This window comes from Haematobia irritans, chromosome 5 (genome assembly GCF_050003625.1).
Source record: "Haematobia irritans isolate KBUSLIRL chromosome 5, ASM5000362v1, whole genome shotgun sequence".
NCBI classification, from domain to species: Eukaryota; Metazoa; Arthropoda; class Insecta; order Diptera; family Muscidae; genus Haematobia; species Haematobia irritans.
In genome coordinates, this window is record NC_134401.1 from 327,377 (window position 1) to 350,737 (window position 23,361).

A 23,361-nucleotide genomic window follows, 5' to 3' on the forward strand; every position below is an offset into this window, starting at 1 on the left:
TTAATGGCTAATTTTATATTTTTCGTCTCAAATAGGATTAAAAACAGAGAAAGAATTAATAAAATGCTACAAATTTTTTAAATTTTTTAGAGAAGAATCTAGAAAAATTGCGAATTTTTGAATTTTGTTTCAGACAAGCGTTAGAATGCATTCATAAAAAATCATAAAAAATAAAAAATTACGAAAACTATTTTTTTGGCAAAATATGACAAAAATGTTTACTTCATATCCAAAACACTGAAACGGCTGTTGAAATAGTGGACATGTTAAATTCATCGCTTCTGCGCCAATTTTGCACCACTTCCGGATCCAAAAAGAACATTTTCACTATTTTTTGTCGACGCTTTTTTTCCGGGAATTACTGTAGTGTTTAAAAAATATATATGTATGTAAATCTTATTTCTTTTTCTCAAAATGAAAATTGAGATCCCCGTTTGTGAACGAGGCACTTTTTTTGTACGCAGTTCCTTAGTAAACTCAGAATTTTGTTGTTCTTTGGTTTTATTGGTTCGTAACTTAAATATTTATGAAGTATGTATACGAATTTTCATTATGGTACATATATTGACATAATATTTGAATTGATAGTATAATATGAGACAAAAGAAATAATACAATTGTTGGAATTGAAACGATTATTTTAGCAACTCCTAGTGGATGTGTTAATGGAGTGTTGTATGGGACCTTTGAAGCTCGCCGACATTACTCGGAGTCCCATTGTCTCTGCTCGACGACATAATTGATTCCATTCGATGACTAGTCTCTCGCATTACACCTGTTATATCGGTGAAGTCCAGATCTAGAGTCAAATGTGCCGAAAATCGTTTATACATCGAAGACTTTGCATCCTTTTCCATTTTATTATTCTTGGCCTCCTGGTATCTAAGTTGCTGTTTTAGAAAAATTGAATTTTTAACCATGTCTTGTATGTTGGCAAAAATGTCGCTGGAAGACTCAATATCCTTGATCGACTTGACGGCATACTCCATATCGAAACAGTGTCCTTGTAAATTCTTCTGTAGCTCTATGACTTCAATCCGTTTGTCGAGAATAGGAGAAATGACTTTCCTCACATGTTCTTGTATCCGGAAAAAGGCCAAAGAGGGATCATTACCAACAATGTGGATGTTCTCTATGATCTTCTCGGACGACTTCTTTACTTTAACGTTTAGATCGTTGTTTTGTGAGACTCCAGTTGTCTTACTATTTACTGGTGACATTTTTCCAAGAGATTCCTGCTTCTTTTGTTTATGTACAAAAAAGTAAAGGTGATGGGTAGAGAACGATATCAAAATTTTCGATGTAATCGATTATCGAGACGTCGCGTTTATCGGTAATTTATTCGTAATTGTTTTTTTTTTGTCATCGCCAGACCACGTTCATAGATTTTGCGTTCTTTTGTTGAACGCATGTTTATTTTCATTTGTCCTTAACCAGTTTGGAATATTTTCATCTTGATAATAGTAATATAAAATAGCTGAGTACGATGCCGAAAGTGAGAAGTACCTCGGGAGCCCCCCGAAAACAGGGATTTAATAAATCCAATCACTCCATGAATCCCGAGCGGCCAAAATCTGGTCTGAAAGGGGTGGCAAATCCAAGAACTAAAGGGACAATCAAACGGCTTCAAATGTATCGAAATTTCAAAGCCAAGAGAGATCGAACAGGCAAAATAATATCACCTGCTCCCTTCCAGGTAGGATGTGTTTTACAAAAATATTCAGTAGTATTTTTATACAGATGTTTTTAGGGACGTCTACCATCTGGCACTATGGCGAGAGTTGAGCCTACTCCAAAATGGTTCAGTAATTCAAGGGTTATAACACAGTCGGCTTTACAAAAGTTCCAAGATGAAATAGGAAAGGCGGTCAAAGATCCATACCAAGTAATAATGAAGCCTAGCCAACTTCCCATTACTTTGTTGAACGAGTCTGCAAAACACCAGAGAGTTCATTTGCTGGAAACTGAAAGCTTTGAAAGTGTGTTTGGTCCTAAGAAACAGAGAAAACGTGTAAACATAAAAGTACGAGACTTGGAAGACTTAAGTCGAAAAGTGGAGGAACAGGAAGAAGGGTACGATGCTACCAAGGACGTAGACTTAGTGCGTGAAGATACGGGAGAAAAAGATGCGCAAAGAGATTGGATTTTCGCTGCTGGCCAAAGCAAGCGTATTTGGAATGAGTTACATAAAGTTGTAGACGCTTCGGACGTGTTGCTTCAAGTTTTAGATGCAAGAGATCCTATGGGTACCCGATCGAAATACATAGAGGAGTTCCTGCGCAAAGAGAAACCCCACAAGCACTTGTTCTTCATATTAAACAAAGTTGATTTGGTTCCAGTTTGGGTAACGCAGCGGTGGGTGGCTATTCTCAGTGCTGAGTATCCGACCATAGCATTCCATGCTTCGCTTCAACATCCTTTTGGCAAAGGTGCTCTTATAAATCTATTCCGACAATTGGGTAAGCTGCATTTAGACAAAAAGCAAATCAGCGTTGGATTCATAGGCTATCCCAATGTGGGAAAATCCTCAGTCATTAACGCACTGAGGTCAAAAAAGGTGTGCAAGGTTGCTCCGATAGCTGGAGAGACAAAAGTTTGGCAGTACATTACCTTAATGAAGCGTATATTTCTCATCGATTGTCCAGGTGTGGTTTATCCTTCAGCTGAAACGGACACAGAAAAGGTCCTGAAAGGCGTAGTAAGAGTCGAACTTGTTACTAATCCTGAAGATTATGTGGAAACAGTTTTGCAAAGAGTACGGCCGGAATATATAAAAAAAACATACAAAATTGAGAGATGGTCATCAAATTTGGACTTCTTAGAACAGATAGCTAAAAAAAGTGGTAAGCTTTTAAGAGGAGGAGAACCTGACATAACAGTAACGGCACGAATGATACTAAATGACTTCCAAAGAGGAAAATTGCCGTATTATGTGGCCCCGGAAGGATTTGAAATACCCAAGTCGCAGACTGACAAACTTCCTGAAAAACCATCGGAAGAGTCTAATGACAATCAAGATGACGACAAGTCAGAAGCTCCCACATTTGTAAGCGAATCCGTGAAAAAAGCCAGAGAGTTTAAGCAATTGCAAGACTTCCGCAAAATCAAAGTTGGTGTTACATTCGAGGAGGATGACGTAAAGGAATTGGATAAAATAGACTTAGAGCTGTTAGAAAAACAAAAAGCTGAAAGAGCCGCTCGTAAGAAAGCTCGTCTACTGAACCCAACGGAGGAGGAAGATTCTAGCGATGGCGCCAGCGATTTTTATTCAGAAGATGAATACGACGAAGACCTGGAAAAAGTTGTCCACAAAAAGGCTGCTCCTAAAAGGAAGAAAACGGTGGCAATTACGTCATCTGGAAAATTCAGAGTGGAGGAAGAAGATTCTGGCGAAGAATCCGGGGAACGCCAACTCGGACCCCCTGCTAAGAAGAAGTTGACAGCGAAGCAAAAACGTACCATTGAAAGACAACAGAAACGTAAGAAGGTGGGTAGTAATTTCTATGAAGTAGCCAACGTTAAAAATCGTAACCGCAATAAAAAGGAAAATAAATGAATGGCGAATTGTATGTTCTTTTGGCAAAGTAATATTTTTTTTTATATGAGATTTGCAAGCTGAAGAATAAAAATTTTGTTATAGGCTAAGCAAAGAATTTCATGTGGAGGACTAATTTTCTCCGTGATTGTGTTTTTTCTTTTCATTTTTACGACCCATAAGATCGTAAGTACTCTTATCCTCGCAACCAACAGGTTCATCCTCACTCCCACTGCTCACTTCAGAGTCGCTGGATTCATTATAGGGACCTAAACCTGGCAGAATGGCAACACACTTAAAGTGTCCTTTATCTAAATTGTCGGCATGAATAGATTCCAAATTTTGTTCAAAAGTGGCGGATGTTGCTTTAGACTCATTCTGAGCATTGGTTTTTGTTTGCTTGCAGCTTTTGTCTTCTATTGGGGTGGCAGTTTCACCATTTTTCCGTTTGATTCCAATGCCCAAAAGGGCCTTCTGCGACGGTCTGGAAACAGAAGTCTGCTTTTTAGCTTTTAACTCGTACTGCAGTTTCTATATTATTGTAAGAAGTTGATGAGATTGAGAAATTAAATGCATTTCAACCAAAAAGTCCACTCATACCTTATCCTCACATTCTTCCTGTAAGGCTCTTGCCCTTTCACGAAATTCTTTCAACTCTTTTTCCTCTTCTTGCATTTGTTTCTTTTCCATGTCCATTTTGTTTTTATCGACCATCTCCAAAAAACTTACTTCATCATCATCCAGTCCCCGAATTAGGTTTTCTGAAGAAAACAAATTATAAATTAGTAAAATGAATCATAAAACCAATTCATAACAAATTTACTTAGTTTATGTGTCTCTTCGTATTCCAAATCTTTTTTCATCTTCTGTTCCTGCAAGCGGTCGTAAAGTGAACGACTATCATAAGCCTCTTCAGGACGTTCTGCAAAAGTTTATAAATATTTTAATTTTCCCCAAGTTTTACGTTTTTTTACAATATCGCATTTACCGACAGGGTCTTCTGCTTTACGAACTTTTTCCCATTCCTCCTGTCGTCTTTGTCGGGCTTCAGCTATTTCCGTCTCAGTAATAAATCCAGAACTCATCTTTTTATTATGGATATTCTTTCCAAGTTGGAAATATTTACACAATGGTGATGTGAATATGAAATAGTGATGGGATATTGAAAATGACAAATGCTAATCGATAAATAAGGTGTTTATTCGATTATTTGTGGTATATTAGGATATTTGAAAACAAACTGACCTGTAGTTGGATTCTGTATTCAATTTTAACGATGAATCGGTTCGTTAAGATGTGTTGTTTTCGATGCAGTAGCAAAAAATTGATCCTTTTTCTATTACAAAATTTTTTTCTGCAAAGGTGAAAACGCGTTCTAAGAATATAGTCGGGCGGAAATGCCCGAATTTCATATAGATTGAGAATATCGCCTATTTTTCTCTTCCCGCTATTTGCATTTCTTTTAAATTGGCAAACAATTTCTTATTTTGCGGACTATTGTTTTTTCTGTCATTCCACGGTTTTTCTTAGCAGAGTTGCCAAGTACAATGCAGCATAAACAACAGTTACTTGTGGAATGACCTAATCGTTCCCTGCCAGCATTTCAAAGTTCCATTTCAACCTCATCGTTACCACAGACTCGTAAATGTCACTTCAACCATCATGAAAAGGTACATCAAAAAGTACATGCAAGTAATTTGCCATCCCTACTGTTAAAAAAGCCATTTTTTTTTGTGAAACGCCAAGCGCAACCAGCTTGTTATATTTTAATTAAATAAAAACGAAAATAAAGTTCTGAAAACATAGATTATACGCTTAAAATTGTGAAAGGTATATTGGTGAACAATTTGGTGATTTTCCAAATGGAATAAAGTGATTGTTTTTCAGATATTTTACAGACACGCTGCCTCCATGGAATAAAAACACTGGTTGATAGACGCAGCAACATGTAACTCGCTACTTGTAACTCAACATCATCATTAATGCCAAAAATTATGTTAAATGTAATCCCTGCCAACATTTTTTGAATTTGGGGACTCTTTTGAGAATCCCCACTACGTCGAAAACAATCATATACGACATCAAAAACTCGTCGGAAAAGCGCCGTCACTATTGAGAAGTTGTACCACGCCAAGTTACTACAAAAATGTTTCGCATGAGTGCAATTATTAGGTGCCTTTATAGATCAATTTAGAACGACGCCAATAAGGGAGCCTCCAAACAATCAGAAAAAGTGCATTTTAAGATAGTTGTAAAAGAATCATTGTGGTCGAGTAAAACACGTTTGTTTAGATATTTATTAATTTGATTAAACATTTACAAATTCTTAAAAATATAACATTTATACTACTATCACATTACATTTAACATAATTTTTGGCATTAATGATGATGTTGAGTTACAAGTAGCGAGTTACATGTTGCTGCGTCTATCAACCAGTGTTTTTATTCCATGGAGGCAGCGTGTCTGTAAAATATCTGAAAAACAATCACTTTATTCCATTTGGAAAATCACCAAATTGTTCACCAATATACCTTTCACAATTTTAAGCGTATAATCTATGTTTTCAGAACTTTATTTTCGTTTTTATTTAATTAAAATATAACAAGCTGGTTGCGCTTGGCGTTTCACAAAAAAAATGGCTTTTTTAACAGTAGGGATGGCAAATTACTTGCATGTACTTTTTGATGTACCTTTTCATGATGGTCGAAGTGACATTTACGAGTCTGTGGTAACGATGAGGTTGAAATGGAACTTTGAAATGCTGGCAGGGATGTGATAGTGGTATAAATGTTATATTTTTAAGAATTTGTAAATGTTTAATCAAATTAATAAATATCTAAACAAACGTGTTTTACTCGACCACAATGATTCTTTTACAACTATCTTAAAATGCACTTTTTCTGATTATTTGGAGGGTCCCTTATTGGCGTCGTTCTAAATTGATCTATAAAGGCACCTAATAATTGCACTCATGCGAAACAATTTTGTAGTAACTTGGCGTGGTACAACTTCTCAATAGTGACGGCGCTTTTCCGACGAGTTTTTGATGTCGTATATGATTGTTTTCGACGTAGTGGGGATTCTCAAAAGAGTCCCCAAATTCAAAAAATGTTGGCAGGGTTAGTGTGTAAATATAACCATGGCGGTAGGCGAAACATTTTTGCCGCAACGGCAAATACAATAAGCTTGACGGCGAATAATTCCCTTTTTCACGTTTCAAAGCGTTTTGGTTGTCAATACAGCATGCTTTGACAATATTAAACAATGAAGTTGAATAAAAACATACAATGGCTTGTTATTTGTTGAGTTATTTCAAGAAAAAATAATCTACACGTGTCCAGGCAACAGCAATTCCTAGTGTCGAGTTAAAAAAATTGATAAGCGATGGCAACACTATACAAGTTTTCGCCAAGGAGTTAGAATAAGTTTTAATTTAGCGACACGCCGCTAGCCGTTACGGTATTCCGTCGCGGATTTTGGGCTTCCCATAACAAATACACGTAAATAAGTGTTCGCCTACCGCCTATCGCCATGGTTATATTTACACACTTATGCGCCGTCTAGACTATAAGTTTGTTCAGTGTCAAACATATCCCAGATGTTGGTCACACTATAAGTAATGTTCGACGGCATAAAGGGGACCATATATGTTCAGATAAACCCTGCGACACAACACGTTGTGGTGACAAATCCGCTAGTACAAGGCCATGTTCGCGTGTTGCGGAGACGTGTTGGCATAAAATCAAAACGACTTTGATTTTTTCTGGTTGGGAGGCACAAATCATCACGTGTAAGGGCATGTTCGCCAAACATTATTTCATTTCATTTATTTAACAATACAGTCAGCCTTCGTGGCCAATAAATCGTATTGTTCTTAAAACAGTAATGCGCTTTACAGACTATCAGTTATTCAATATATTGGCGAACATGTTAAAGAATGTGTTGAAGGCAAGTATTTTGTAATGCTGGTCGAATTTATGTTGCGAATGGTTTTGACGATAAAAAAGTGACAAGTTATCATTGCTTGATTTTTCAAATTTGATTTCGCAAATTTGCCATTAATGTGGAATATGGTAACACTGGCTCTAATATCCATGCGTTGCCACATTTATATTTGCGAACGTCAAACAAAAAGAATGAAAAATGTATATTTACTGAAATTTCGAGCATTGGAATAGTGAGTGATAAGTCAGCAGCTGGCAATGTGAAAACGGAAGAGGAACGCGAGTTTTTAATTTATCGATTCGAGAAATAAAATTATTTGTTATTAAAACACAATCCGTGTGCTACCAAAACTAATAATCCGCGTCCATTTTGTGGCAAAGTTCGTTAAATATAGCAATAAAGGAACTTTATGAGAAATTTGGAAAGAAAGCAAGTCAAAATTGTTCGTGTTTGATCGTTCGTCGTGTAAGAAAAAAAGTGAAAAAGTGATCTCAGCGAATATTAAAAGGCAATATGGCCGCCACTTGTTGGATGTTGAAGTATTTTTGATAATAAGCAAACAAAAATAAATAAATAGAAAATATAGAAAGTTGCAAAACTGTATTTCTTAAAGAGAATGCAAGTGAAGTTTTGAACAAGACAAAAAGAAAAAAAGAAATCGAATATATTGTGTGTAACATCATGTAAAGAGATAAGGTCCGTCAGTCATTGTTCCCTTTTTGAGGTAATCACCCCCACCGCCCTTTCGATTACTACAAGTATATTATATCGAAAATGTCATAAAATTCTTGAAAGAGAGAGTGGGATCTTGGTTTTTGTAGGTGCGGCAACAAAGTGTTGCAAAATCCTATGTTTCTTTTAATATTAAACAAGGAGACATAAAGTTTTACCAAAAGTAATATATATTGCAATTTTGCAACTATATCTTAGTAAGATCTTCGAAAAAATTGGTGCATATTGTTTTTAGATTTCTTCCTAATTCCTAATTCAAATCTCATTGTATTCTCTTTTGCTCGTGCTCTCCCATTCTCCAGTTTTCTTATTGGTGTTACCATATGGTTGTTTTGTGAGTTAGGTGTGTACATAAAATAACTTGCAAAATAACTGGATCATTGAATTAGTATCGAAATGATCATTTAAATAGGTAATTATATTATTTAAGGCCAATAATAATACTAAATAGATATCAATCAAAAATAATGCGAACACTATATAATGATTAAAATATTGTAGTATATAGAATAAACAACTACATCATGCCACTTATATAAAAATAAAAGAAAGTGCAAAAAATATTATTGAAAGAATAAATAATTTCTAAAATTAAAACTAGAAGTGCAAAAAAAAAAGTAAATAAATAAATGAACGGATTTTCGTTAATCACGCTGATGAAACAGCAAATGCAAAGTCACGAAAATAATTGGCTTAAATCTACTTTAGTACAAGTGGTCCGATTTGTCCAATTTTCGACCAACTTTTCGATTCTAAACACAAAATGTAATACAGTCGACTCTCGATAAGTTGACACTCGTTAATTTGAATCTCTTGATTATTTGAAGTCTTTTACCGGCTCCTTGAAAAAACTCGATAAATTGAAAAAAACAAATTTGAAGCCGTAGGAATGGCATCTTTCTAGCCAACATTCTATAATTTGAATTTTTGTTATTTTACTCTCTTTATTTTGAAGTCGGTGATTCCTCTGTTAAAGATGACATGAACAAGAAAAAACGCAAAATCTTATTGTTTTTAACTGCAGCGTGCATAATAACTAACTCACCACCCCCCTTAGATCATGTGATATTGATATTTTTTCCACCCAGCACGACATCAAATATACAACCATTAGACCAATGCATTATCCAGAATTTTAGAACTCTCTACCACAGAGAAATTGTTTCTCTTGTGCTGGATAGCATTAAAAGAATGAAAAGGTGAATATAGCTATTTTAGCCGCAGTAGCGATGCTCGATAAGGCCTGGAAAAATGTCAACCCTAAGACTCTTACAAACTGTTTCAAAAAGTGCGGGTTTAGACAAACAGATAATGAGCCATAGTTATCAGAACTATCAATATTTTCGAGACTTCTTACCTAACTGTGGAGATTTAACTTATGAGGATTTTGTTCAATTTGATACTGACATCTGTGTTTATGGAGTTCTTACCGATGCTGAACTTTTAGATTTGGACAAAAACATGGAGGAAAATGAAGAGGCAAGGTTAGGTTAGGTGGCAGCCCGATGTATCAGGCTCACTTAGTCTATTCAGTCCATGGTGATACCACATTGGTGAACTTCCCTCTTATTACTGAGTGCTGCCCGATTCCATGTTACGCTCAATGACAAGGCACCTCCTTTTTATAGCCGAGTCCGAACGGCTTTCCACATTGCAGTGAAACCACTTAGAGTAGCTTCGAAACCCTCAGAAATGTCACCAGCATTACTGAGGTGGGATAATCCACCGCTGAAAAACTTTTTGGTGTTTGGTCGAAGCAGGTATCGAACCCACGACCTTGTGTATGCAAGGCGGGCATTATATTAATAACCTACGCCCTTAGAACTGACACAAGTGACTAATTCTAATCAGCACTCATAACAATAGAAAATTCATTAGATAATGATAGATCGCTAACTCAGAAGAAAATATAAAAATATGAAGTAAAACTCTCTCTCTCTCGATAATTTGAATTTATTATTTTGAAACACTTGGTAATTTGAACTTTTTCTCTTGTCCCTTGAGTTTCAAATTATCGAGAGTCGACTGTATACCACTTTTTGTCGGAAAGACCTATTTTGTGAGGGCCCCTAAAGTTTTCATTATCATGTATGTGTATTGAATGTGGTATCTATCGCACATAACAATCCTAAAAGTAATAGCCCACTTTGGACTCTGTCCGTAGGAGAAAGTATCAAACCCCCTGTCCATAGCAGAAAGTCTCAAACCTATCCACTTCGGGTTAGCGTTAGCCCACTTTGGACATAGGAAAAAGTCTCAAACCCCGACCGATGGCCGGCCGCCTATACCCCAATTTTCAAGGGTCGATATCTCGAAAACTGCGCTATTCCGACAAAATTTTTACTTAATACTTTCTCTTATAATGTACTATTTTTACCAAAGACACAAATCTTTAAAACCTCTTTTCCTACCCTCAAAAAATAATAACTTTTGCTAATGTAGATTTGTTCCTCTAGTAGATACATAGCCACTGTGGAATATTAGGCAATACCCAAACGGATGAAGCAGCAAATTTGTCTAACTCCGCTGTAGTCTTCAATTGTACAACCTCAAACAAAAATGATACATACCATTCGAATGATTCAAAAAAATAACATGAAGTGGGCGAACAACTACAGCCACCATTAGAATATATTTAACCCTGACAAATAAATAGCTTATCCTGCTGAAAACTCACGCCCATCTATTCAAAACTACACAAGACTACAATTAGGACATATCTATCTAACCCCCCGTTATATTTTTAACCGTTCAAGAGCAGAAAAATGTCCACTATGTAAAAATGAAACCATCAGTATTAGGAACAACTGCAGCACATTTACTACAGCTCAAATAAAACACTTTGGAGAAATTTACCAACTTGAAAAGCTACGACTTCTTCTAGAATCCTTACGTGAAGTGTGCATGTAAATTCTGTCAAGATTTCCTTTGGTCAAAACCCTGGTTTTATAACATAGACCGATTGTTCTATAATTTGATCGTTATGTAATAACGGATTAAATTTGGTTTGATGAATATTTTTTTTTTTGCTTTACAACAATAATTTTATTACTCAATATCCCGCTTACAAATTGATATTATAGGCTCAATTAGATTATTCAATCTACTGTGATAGAAGATAGGTGGTTAACTTCCCTTTTATCAATGAGTGCTATGTTACACTCAATGTCAAGGTACCTTCTGCTTTTAGTCGAGTCACATCGACTTGTCAAGGTTAGGTTAGGTGGCAGCCCGATGTATCAGGCTAACTTAGACTATTCAGTCCATTGTGATACCACATTGGTGAACTTCTCTCTTATCACTGAGTGCTGCCCGATTCCATGTTAAGCTCAATGACAAGGGACCTCCTTTTTATAGCCGAGTCCGAACGGCGTTCCACATTGCAATGAAACCACTTAGAGAAGCTTTGAAATCCTCAGTAATGTCACCAGCATTACTGAGGTGGGATAATCCACCGCTGAAAAACTTTTTGGTGTTCGGTCGAAGCAGGAATCGAACCCACGACCTTGTGTATGCAAGGCGGTGGCTCCCATCGACTTGTCAAACAATCCGTGAAACCACAAAGAAATGTCACCAGTATTTCTGAGAGGAGATAAGCCATCGCTGAAAAATTTTTGGTGTTCGGTCAAAACTGTAAATGATCTCACCACCCTTTGCAAGGCAGACATACTAACCATTACACCATTCTGACTCTCCCACCTATGTATAGTATGTATCATTTGATATTCAGAAAGAACATATCCTTGGTTCGAAAATGAATATCATACATAAAGTTTAATCGAATTGACTTGAAATTCATTTATTTTCATTGAATTAAGAAAAAATTGCATAATCCAATTTAAGCTAATATCTTTTCAAAGTTTTATACACAACAGATATCTTATCACGTAAGTTGTTCCAATAAAAATGTTCGGCAATGGTTTAGATATTTCGAACTAATTTGTGATGCAACTCAGTTTAAATGTCGCCTTTAATTATGATATGGACAGTAAATATTTTCCGTTTAACGGATCCGTTAGCTAATTATATAGGAAATATTCTAAAATTTTGGCCTGCAAAGTAACTTCTACAGAAAATAATAACAATTGAAATAAGAAATCTCAACATCTTCCAATTAACATGTTGGCTGATAAGTCCCCGGTCTGACACATAGATGGCGTCGCTAGTATTAAATGCATTATATTTTTATATAGTACCAACCTTCAAATGATTCGTGTCATAATTTGACGTCTGTAAGTCAATTAGTTTGTGAGATAGAGCGTCTTTTGTAAAGCAACTTTTGTTATTGTGAAAAAAATGGAAAAAAGGAATTTCGTATTTTGATAAAATACTGTTTTCTGAAGGGAAAAATACGGTGGAAGCAAAAACATGGCTTTTGATAATGAGTTTCCGGACTCTGCCCCAGGGAAATCAACAATAATTGATTGGTATGTAAAATTGAAGCGTGGTGAAATGAGCACGGAGGACGGTGAACGCAGTGGACGCCCGAAAGAGGTAGTTACCGACGAAAACATCAAAAAATCCACAAAATGATTTTGAATGACCGTAAAACCGTAAAAGTTGATCGAGATAGCAGAGGCCTTAAAGATATCAAAGGAACGTGTCGGTCATATCAATCGTCAATATTTGGATATGCGGAAGCTCTGTGCAAAATGGGTGCCGCGCGAGCTCACACAAAACAACAACGTGTTGATTCTGAGCGGTGTTTGCAGCTGTTAACTCGTAATACACCCGAGTTTTTCCGTCGATATGTGACAATGGATGAAACATGGCTCCATCACTACACTCCTGAGTCCAATCGACAGTCGGCTGAGTGGACAGCGACCGGTGAACCGTCTTCGAAGCGTGGAAAGACTCAAAAGTCAGCTGGCAAAGTAATGGCCTCTATTTTTTGGGATTCGCATGGAATAATTTTTATCGATTATCTTGAGAAGGGGAAAACCATCAACAGTGACTATTATATGGCGTTATTGGAGCGTTTGAAGGTCGAAATCGCGGCAAAGCGGCCCCATATAAAGAAGAAAAAAGTGTTGTTCAACCAAATCAACGCACCGTGACACAAGTCATTGAGAACGAATGCAAAAATTCATAAATTGGGCTTCGAATTGCTTGCCCACCCTCCGTATTCTCCAGATCTGGCCCTCAGCGACTTTTTCTTGTTCTTGAGAAGAGAAGAAGTTTCTTGAGAAGGGAAAAACTATCAACAGTGACTATTATATGGCGTTATTGGAGCGATTGATGGTCGAAATCGCGGCAAAACGACCCCATATGAAGAAGAAAAAAGTGTTGTTCGACCAAGACAACGCACCGTGCCTCAAGTCATTGAGAACGATGCCAAAAATTCATGAATTGGGCTTCGAATTGCTTCCACACCCACCGTATTCTCCAGATCTGGCCCCCAGCGACTTTTTCTTGTTCTCAGACCTCAAAAGGATGTTCGCAGGGAAAAAATGAAGAGGTGATCGCCGAAACTGAGGCCTATTTTGAGGCAAAACCGAAGGAGTACTACCAAAATGGTATCAAAAAATTGGAAGGTCGTTATCGTTGTATCGCTCTTGAAGGGAACTATATTGAATAATAAAAACGAATTTTGACAAAAAAAATGTGTTTTTCTTTGTTAGACCGCGGACTTATCAGTCAACCTGTTATGTACTTCACATATTCTTTCGTTCCAATTTTTTTAATTTCACCGTGAAACTACCTTAACTAAGACTAAGAATTAAGTAATGATATTAAATAACGTGAGTAGCCTTAGCATAAATTATAATTTGTAGCGCCATAACAAGTAAATAACGATGAAATGTTGTAGGTGCTAAATTACTACTGCAAATGTTATCAAATAAAGAAAGATTGTAAACTTCGATAAGAAGACGATACCATATCTCTTTTGATAGAACTGCAAGCGTGAATATGCTTGCCACATCTTAATCAATGATTTTGTAATTGTTCAGTCCTGACAATCGAGTACTGACTATTCAGTCCATCGTGATACCACAGTGGTGAACTAACATAACCTAACCTAATGTTGACGTGGGCAAAGACAGTAGTCTGGATGAGGAGAGTCTTGTGTCAACCCCGGTTTGTAAGACCGACTGGAGGAAGGGTTGATTATGTTTTAATTGTTGTGGAAGTTGGGAGAATATGGCCTTGAATATAGAATGGAGTGGCCGGTTGTAAATGTTTCAGTAGACTTAATAATTTTGGTATGTGAATAATTATGGGCCAGATTCTCAATTTATATAATACAACTAATCGAATAAAAAAATACTAACCGGTTAAGTACAAATCGGAGGATGAGAAATCATACCTATATTTATGGAAATAATATATGATGGAATTCATAATAAAAACATCACCGATATTTGAAATATAATTAATCGAAAGAACAATTAATTGTAAAAAAATTGCACAAAACGCAAAATTTAATGTATTAATCATATCATATTCAAATTCAGAACAACACTACTAACATTGCAGTTTATTTTTACACACGTGTTCATTACTATGCTAGGAAAAATTAACCAGATTTTCTAGACAGAAATAGGAATTTATAAACTATGCTGCAATATTTGACCTAAACCTAATAATAAAAATTGTTGGTCGCTTAATCTGCATCGTTTTTTAAGAAAGAAATCGTCCAAAGTGAATTTGTGCAAATATACAATTAATTTCACAAAATCAGTTTTTTGGCATGAAAAAATTCAAATAAATAATCCAAATGAATTTACGTTAAGAGAAAATTACACTCACGGCCATTTTCATGTAGCTCCGTTAGGCTTTAACTGCCAGTTAACAGAAAGTAAATTGCAAATATCTTCTCTACAGTGAAAGATAACTGAACAATTCTCGTCAGTTAAGTTCCTAACTGGCATATGGAATATATATGCAAGATGACAGCTTCGTCCATAATACGGTTTAAAAGTTGGTTAGTTAACGGAACATTAACGGAGCTTTATGAAAATGGGGGTCAAAGAGATAAATATCGAAAATATATGGCAGGAATGCTCGTGATAATTATGAAATGTATGCTTCTCGTCTTTTAGGTTGTTCGTTTAACAACTTCTTGCGATTTAGGTGTATTTATTTTTTCTTCTGTGTGGTCAAGTATGGTCTTCCTTTGTATCTTTTTAATTCTATTACTTTCTTGAATTCTAGTAGAAACAGTCAGGTTCTTATTGAACATTTCTCCCATGTAGTGCTTGAACGTTCTTTCTCAGTGCGTGCGGCAAGGTTATGGAATTCGCTGCCTCACAATCTAAAAAAATTCTCAGCTAGCCCTTATTCATTTAAGCGTAAACTCTTATTACATTTCTCGAACGTTTGATTTAGTACTTTGTTGGGCTCCGATACTGACAATTTATCTCCTACTGTTTTTTTACTAATTTTAATTCAAATTTACATATTATTAAAAGATTGTACGCTAGGTTAGGTTAAGAGTTAGTGTTAAGCAATTTGCTTTGAATTATATTAAATCTATCAACATTTAGTCCATAGAGGCGTTAGTTGATTAAATGAATAAATAAATAAATAAAAGTCACTGACGCGAGAAGGTAAAATAGATTAAGACTTCCATGGATCCTAATTACTTTTTTAATTGTACAAACAATGAAACGTTCTAATTTTTTACATAAATATTCTTGCATACACTGACATTATACCAAAACTGCAAACATAACCAATAAAATATTAAGACAATAGCTAAAACCTACTGTTATGTTACCTTAATCAATTTTAATGAGATCAAAAAGCCTTTGCGATCTTTGAAAAGTTCGTTTTTAACATCGCAAAATTCGACTTTTTGATCACTAGTCAACATGAAAAGATCCTGGACACATTCTCCTTCCGATTTTTCGAGATTTTTCTTAAAAGTCGATTCGAAAAATTTAAAAACTTGATAAGTCGAATTTTGTGATAGCTTCGACTTTTCAATTATCCGAAAATTCAATTTGGATTCCTACTATTTGAATAACAGGATTCATAAAAAAAACCACTAACTATAACTATAATAAAAATTATAAATTTTCGGGGAAAATTATTTTGTATATATGTATTTTTGTATCGTTATATACACTAAAAATATTTGAAACTTCATAACGAGGTTTAATGTATAATTTTCTTGTTTCTTTCTTTTTCTTTAAATTATGCCGCTGTCTATAGAATTGTCGAAAAATAGAGATCAATACTACGGTTCTGGACTTATGGAAGACCCATCAATCACAAAGAGGTAAGAATTCTGAAATTGTTTCACAGTATTTCGATGTATTGATTGTTTAAAATATGTAGAAGATAATAATTCACAATAAATGCTTGCCTACAAAAATTTATCACCAAAAAGTCAGTAACATTTGTGACTGATGAAGAGTATCCTGCATGGGATCACTTCAGGATAATTTGGCATGACATGACGCATACTTCAGTTATTGTGTGCTAAAAACTCCGTTCATGGAATATAATAATAGCCTTGCATACAAGTTTCTTCTTCTGTTGATCTCTGCGTTAATGTTATGGGGGTGTTTTTCAGCATTATTTCCAATGAGTTTTCTCCATTTGCGTTTTTGTTTATGCCAATGTTAGCATTGGTGCATTTGTGGTCCCTCGTTCTTGTGGTCTCACATCGATGACATCATTTGGCTTAACAAACGGCATTTTTCTGAATGTTAGTTTGTTGCTCATACTGTAACCCGAAAAGGGCTTCAGATTCATTTGATACAATTTAAGGCATGCGTCCATGTGTCAAGTGAGTATTGTCCTTGCGAATTTGATTTCAAAAGTAAAATTTCAAGTTTGGGTGAAAAACTGGCGGTTAGAGGGCTCGTCGCCTCCTTTTGTGTTTTGCTGTAAAGTCAATTAATTGAAATAGGAAACATGTATGGTACATGTATACACACATGAATGTTATATGCGAGTGTAGCTGTATTTCTATGCTTAAACGCTTAAACGAAGAATTTGTTATTCGATTTGCGACTACAGAAATATTGTTTTTCTTTTTCACTTAACTTTTATTGCTGCTGGTTAGCAAATACATAATTCCAAAGCGGGCAGTTGAAAGACGAAATCAAAGTGAAATTTATTTATTTTTCACTAACACACCCATATTTATATTTATTGGCATAAACACATAGACACATGTGTTTATAGCGTAATTAATAAGACCGCTGCTACTTTTGGTATTGACTTTTACAAAATTTTAAAGAGAATGTGTGAAATCATCTTTTGGCACGGTCACGAAAATGGCTATAACGACAAATAGGAAAGGTTTTGATATAGTTGCTTCCAAAGGGTGGACGGTCTAGTAAACATAAGAATATAAAATGTATAAAACAATAATTAAAGCGATAAAAATGTTTGAAAGGACTCTTTTATAAAATATCGTTTTTTTTTTGTTGTGATGGAAAATACCCGGCAGCGAATTGATAGGTTTAGTTAGATGTGGATTTAGAAACCGTTTGTATAAAGATACTGTAATAATAGGCAAATCCCATCAATTCTCAACCACTAGGTATTTATGGAAAATTGATTCTTGGAGAGCAATGTACAAAAGGACACGTACAAAGTTCATGATTTTCATCGACTAGTTACAGTGATGTATTTCCTCGCAGTGGTGATGTATTTCCTTGCAAAGGAAATACAAACGCAATATCAGTCATATTGATACATATTCCAAAACATATTAATTATTTTATTCTTAATTTTGTTTTCAATAGTGCCGATTGTTTAGAATAAAAAAAGTAATTCTTCTGTCATGAGGACCATCATCAGTTTAAAGCAAATTGAATATTTATTGTTTTTGAATATTTAATATAAGCATTTATAATATTTAATACAATGATATAGAATCATAGTTTCAAGACATAAACTTCATAGTGTTTGGCAAGGGGAGATTGCAAACACCAAAACTCTCCCTAGTTACGCCAATATAATTAATAAAATATATTAAATGATAAGCAACAACTGACAATAAAAATTCTACCATTAGTGAAAAAATTGTAATCGGGTGATTCCTCGAGAATACCTCATTAATACCTCAACTGTGAAGTTTTTTTGTTTATCATAATATACCTTTGTAAATTAATTGCTTAGACTGCAACGAAGTTAAATTTCTTGAAAATAAGGGTGTGAGTTAAATTTGTGGTTCGTGTCTCGGCTAAACAAAATTCAATTTTTTGGAACGAATTTAACTTTATGGGACGAATTGAACATGTGGAACGAATTCCAAAAAAAATAGTTTTTCTTAAAAAGAGGCAACTTTGTGGTGAAAAAACTGCCAAAAAACACTATGCATTAGTGGTTTTATATCGTCGAAAAATAAATTGAAAATAACGTTATTTTAGGTTTTATTTCAAATTATACGAATATTCGAGGTTCCTGTTTGTCTAATCGCCCAAGGTTACATTGTTTTGTCAATTCATATGCGATCCGACCGAATCTGATGATGTAATAATAAATGTAACGAAAGTATGGAATATTCATGGTGTGGGAGAATTAAAGAGGGTGTACTGGACCCGAAATGCCTTTGTGCATGCCTGTATTTGAATGCCAATTAAATGTCACATATGTTAAATTGCAATACACAGATGCTTGTTGGAAGGTTGGTCTTGTTGTGTGTCATGTAATTATTCTCCACTTTGTCTCATATTTGTTGAATCGAAAAGGAAATAAATCAGTTCAATTATTGCTACGATTTTTTCTTTTAGAAAACTATAAAGTTATAATATTTAAAATTATACTTCTTCCTCAAAGATTTTTAAAATTGTTGCATTATTATTAAAAAAGATTGTTCAATAATAAACAGTAGCTCAAAATATTGAAGGTTTAGAAAATTCGACTATTGTCGAATTTGTTCTTTAGCAAGAAGAGGAACTTATAGCTAAAGAAATTTAGGCATTATTGTCCAAAAGCCCTAATATGCTGTTCTACAAAAACTCGGGGAAAATCTTCCTGAATCTGCTAAAATACAATAAGCGAAAAATAAAATTACGACGCTTTTTGTAACAACTTCCAAAAATCGCATCAAAATAAGTTTTGTACTGAATATGATATCAAAGTAAACAAACAATTCGTTAAAAACTCAGAAAGTGACGGAATATAGATTCACGATCAATGCAATCATTTGAGTATAAACACTTTACTGGTCGGTGGTTGGCAATTTTTAGAACGACTTACATCCCCACCGTAATTGACATTTGTATAACACTTTCATTTTTCAATTTAGCAACCGGTCCTCAAGAATGACTGTAGGAGAAACAGTCCGTCCTTTGAGGGGCATGACAAATATGTCTTACCGATGTTCTTTGCTCCTGGGAAAGGGGAACACCGTTTAGCGGATTAACTTGAATTTACTGCTAATGTGGATATTAGACATTGAAGTGGACATACGCACCGCACCGTTTATATGTAGGTAACACAGGCAAATGCAGTTCTTAGAATTTCTTGTTAGCTATTATCATTTAGAAGATAGTAGAGAGGAGGTGTTGTATGTCGATATGCGAGTGCAGTTTTAAAACCTGTATTGAGTATATATAGCTTTTTTTATTTAACTTTGCCCATGCCGGAGTAAACAAATTCATTGAAATTGAGAGTAAGAGAGATGATTTTTATGAACGAAGAAACGGGTGGGCGGCTTTTATGTCAAGTTTGTATAGAGTATAGTAGTGGCCATTTCAATGTATGGGTGGAAGCCAAATAAACCTGTTGTTAATAAGTGAGAAAAAGCAATAGCGCCGAGAATGGCCTGTGGGTTGTCTTATATTAATGTAGGGATAAACTAGCAATTCAAGAGACCCCTCGTATATGTGTTTACTATAAACTAATTAAAAATTTAACTTAACTGAAAGCAAGGAGACATACATATTTACATTGATTATATTATATAACAATAATATTATTAATATTATAGTTATATAAAGTATTTTATTTAGGTACTAAAAACTAGCTTCATTATTTTATAAATTGTTACTAAATGTGTACATGTTCGCAATTTTTAAGAATCTTTTAATGTTACATATATTATTGGTGGGGTTAATATTTGTAGTAATGAAAAGTAATGAAAATTACGAAGATAAAATATTTAATAAAAATCGGCACCACGTATAATATCTGCGTTTAAAAGTATCCCAAGAATGTCAATTTTGATCGGAAATTGCATTGATATGTCTGTATTTAGAATATAGTGCATCCACCCACTGTGCAATACATGCTCTACATTTGGGCGCGTGTGAAATTGGGTACAGTTGAATTTATGCCAATTAAATTAAAAAAAAAAGAGAGACAACTATCGTTTCTGGAATACTTTCTATCAATCTAACCACTAAGTGCTGATTATGCATCCAAAAACGGCTCGTAAGCGTACCAGGATACTATTTCACGGCTTCAAATAAAGGGTGATTTGTTAAGAGCTTGATAACTTTTTTTTTTTAAAAAACGCATAAAATTTGCAAAATCTCATCGGTTCTTTATTTGAAACGTTAGATTGGTCCATGACATTTACTTTTTGAAGATAATTTCATTTAAATGTTGACCGCGGCTGCGTCTTAGGTGGTCCATTCGGAAAGTCCAATTTTGGGCAACTTTTTCGAGCATTTCGGCCGGAATAGCCCGAATTTCTTCGGAAATATTGTCTTCCAAAGCTGGAATAGTTGCTGGCTTATTTCTGTAGACTTTAGACTTGACGTAGCCCCACAAAAAATAGTCTAAAGGCGTCAAATCGCATGATCTTGGTGGCCAACTTACCGGTCCATTTCTTGAGATGAATTGTTCTCCGAAGTTTTACCTCAAAATGGCCATAGAATCGCGAGCTGTGTGGCATGTAGCGCCATCTTGTTGAAACCACATGTCAACCAAGTTCAGTTCTTCCATTTTTTGCAACAAAAAGTTTGTTAGCATCGAACGATAGCGATCGCCATTCACCGTAACGTTGCGTCCAACAGCATCTTTGAAAAAATACGGTCCAATGATTCCACCAGCGTACAAACCACACCAAACAGTGCATTTTTCGGGATGCATGGGCAGTTCTTGAACGGCTTCTGGTTGCTCTTCACTCCAAATGCGGCAATTTTGCTTATTTACGTAGCCATTCAACCAGAAATGAGCCTCATCGCTGAACAAAATTTGTCGATAAAAAAGCGGATTTTCTGCCAACTTTTCTAGGGCCCATTCACTGAAAATTCGACGTTGTGGCAGATCGTAAGTCTATTCATGATGAAATGTCAAAGCATACTGAGCATCTTTCTCTTTGACACCATGTCTGAAATCCCACGTGATCTGTCAAATACTAATGCATGAAAATCCTAACCTCAAAAGAATCACCCTTTAGTATCCTGGTATAGAAAAAAGCCGGGGTACAAATAAATGACGGCTTTAATAGTAAAAAATATATCTATATTTTTTAAATGTTATTTATATACTTTTTAATTGTTATTTATATATATTTATATTTAAGTGTTTCTAGTAGTATTGCTATTGTATTGTAACTGTAACTGTCTTAGGGTCTGATCGACCATGTTGCATTTATGCAAAAATAAATATAAATAAATAAAATAAACACTTTGCGATTACCAAACGTAAGCAAAGCGTAAACATTTTGTAAAAAAAAACAAAAATTTTCGTCTCGTTTGCGTATCAGCTGACCAAAAAAAAATTGTCGATAAAAAGAAGTAGAAAAAATGTGATTAGCGTGAAAATAAAAAGGCTATTATTGTTTTCGCGTAAAATGCACAATGAGAAATTGATATTATTCGTGAAATTCATTTTAAGTACAAAAACTCAACCATTTTTCTGTCTTTTCTTGACAGTTTGTTGGAACGTTTTTCCAATTAGACCATTCGCCAAAATAAACGTTTCCGTTATGTTACGGCTACGTTACATTTTTGGATGCATAACTAACCCTTTACATTTGTAGTACACTTATACGCTTTACAGACTATCAGTTATTCCGGACGACAGTGCTCGTGTCGAACATATCCCATATATTGTGCACATTATAAGTTAAGTCCGAAGGCTTAATCGATACTGCTGCATGTTTATGGGATCGATAACAGATTTACCGATTATTTAGTCATCGCCGACAAGTCGTATCGATCCGACACACTGTAAAATTCTTTACAAACACCGCCATTCCGTCCGGAATAACTGATAGTCTGTAAAGCACATTAAAGACTTTTCTTCCGATACCAAAAAATGTAGAGCAGATATTGCAGAATAATTTCATTATTTTTAAATAAATGTATGGTTTTAAGCTGTAATAAAAAAAAAAACAACAACAACAATGCTTAAAGAGTAAAATCCATATATTTTATATTCTTTCCAATAAAGCAACAACTTGCATTTATAGTACTATTCAAGGTCTTTCTTTTGATAGCAAAAAATGTAGAGAAGGTATTGCACAATGGGCGCAGTTGATCTGTATTTCAAATTGTGCCAACTAAGTTAAAACAAAATAAAGTTTTAAAACAATGAAGCAGAAACCAACTCTGGGTTACATTTGAACCTCGTAGATTTATAACACTCTTTAAGACCCTTCATTTGATACAAAAAATATGCATTATATATTTTATTTTCGCAAGTTGTAAGTATCTCATTAGGTGTGTCGCAAAAACGACTTGGTTTGTATCAAGGCTACACACATAGAAAAATAATATGATTGTAGTTTTTTGTGTAGAACAAGCAACATTTTCATGGCAACCTTGATAGCCCAGCAAACATAGTGATAAGAAAAATAATATGGTTTTAATTTAAACAAATTTTGCTCCTAATAATGGAATATTATTACTATCTACAATGTTTTGGTCTTCGACAAGAATGTTTTTTTCCTTCTAAAGGCTCATGGTCACTCTTGCTTAACCAATTTATTGGCGGGTTTTAAAGCATATTTCGAATTGCGATTCATGCATTTTCTAAATAATAAACCACTTATGTATATAGCTAATCATTAATAGTCAAAATAATTAGTTTTTATAAAAACATTATATTTACGTAAATGAGTAATAAGAACTTTTATGTCGTCACAACGTGAGGTCAGATTGTTTTGTACTAAAAAATGTGAGATCAGATTGCTTCAAGGATTTTCGTTGTGAAATACTTTTATTTTTCTGTTGATTTGAGAAATTGGGATGTTTGGCGATTTTATTATAGATTTGGTAAATCGAATA

At 34.8% G+C, this 23,361-nt stretch overlaps 4 protein-coding genes and 2 long non-coding RNA genes across 9 annotated transcripts in view; 3 read left to right on the top strand and 3 right to left on the bottom strand.

Annotated features, from left to right (window-relative positions):
• Positions 1 to 483: 483 nt before the first annotated feature.
• On the bottom strand, positions 484 to 1,264 carry LOC142240602 (BLOC-1-related complex subunit 8 homolog). Its single transcript, XM_075312309.1, has one exon. The coding sequence runs from the start codon at positions 1,218 to 1,220 to the stop codon at positions 663 to 665; it is 558 nt and encodes a 185-aa protein (XP_075168424.1). The 5' UTR covers positions 1,221 to 1,264; the 3' UTR covers positions 484 to 662.
• Positions 1,265 to 1,360: 96 nt separating this feature from the next.
• Positions 1,361 to 3,653, top strand: Ns2 (nucleostemin 2). Its single transcript, XM_075312308.1, has 2 exons — positions 1,361 to 1,696; positions 1,751 to 3,653. The coding sequence occupies exons 1-2, from the start codon at positions 1,487 to 1,489 to the stop codon at positions 3,554 to 3,556; spliced, it is 2,016 nt and encodes a 671-aa protein (XP_075168423.1). The 5' UTR covers positions 1,361 to 1,486; the 3' UTR covers positions 3,557 to 3,653.
• On the bottom strand, positions 3,565 to 4,931 carry LOC142240603 (PSME3-interacting protein). Its single transcript, XM_075312310.1, has 5 exons — positions 4,781 to 4,931; positions 4,524 to 4,713; positions 4,359 to 4,457; positions 4,136 to 4,296; positions 3,565 to 4,066 (listed from the first exon to the last, which is right to left on the bottom strand). The coding sequence occupies exons 2-5, from the start codon at positions 4,618 to 4,620 to the stop codon at positions 3,668 to 3,670; spliced, it is 756 nt and encodes a 251-aa protein (XP_075168425.1). The 5' UTR covers positions 4,621 to 4,713; positions 4,781 to 4,931; the 3' UTR covers positions 3,565 to 3,667.
• Positions 4,932 to 5,133: 202 nt separating this feature from the next.
• On the top strand, positions 5,134 to 5,643 carry LOC142241432 (uncharacterized). Its single transcript, XR_012723634.1, has 2 exons — positions 5,134 to 5,365; positions 5,423 to 5,643. It is a non-coding gene; the product is annotated as an uncharacterized LOC142241432 (long non-coding RNA).
• A 155-nt stretch (positions 5,644 to 5,798) lies between these two features.
• On the bottom strand, positions 5,799 to 6,166 carry LOC142237960 (uncharacterized). Its single transcript, XR_012722605.1, has 2 exons — positions 6,070 to 6,166; positions 5,799 to 6,012 (listed from the first exon to the last, which is right to left on the bottom strand). It is a non-coding gene; the product is annotated as an uncharacterized LOC142237960 (long non-coding RNA).
• Positions 6,167 to 7,718: 1,552 nt separating this feature from the next.
• Positions 7,719 to 23,361, top strand: part of RhoGEF2 (Rho guanine nucleotide exchange factor 2) — a 100,306-nt gene continuing 84,663 nt past the window's right edge. For 2 of the 4 annotated variants that reach the window (XM_075312302.1, XM_075312304.1), the window contains exons 1-2: positions 7,719 to 8,207; positions 16,373 to 16,439. In XM_075312302.1, the coding sequence (XP_075168417.1) occupies positions 16,414 to 16,439 (26 nt within the window). In that variant the 5' untranslated portion in view covers positions 7,719 to 8,207; positions 16,373 to 16,413. Of the gene's footprint in view, positions 8,208 to 8,517; positions 8,628 to 16,372; positions 16,440 to 23,361 lie in introns of all 4 variants that reach the window. The other 2 variants (XM_075312303.1, XM_075312305.1) reach the window with 2 other exon arrangements.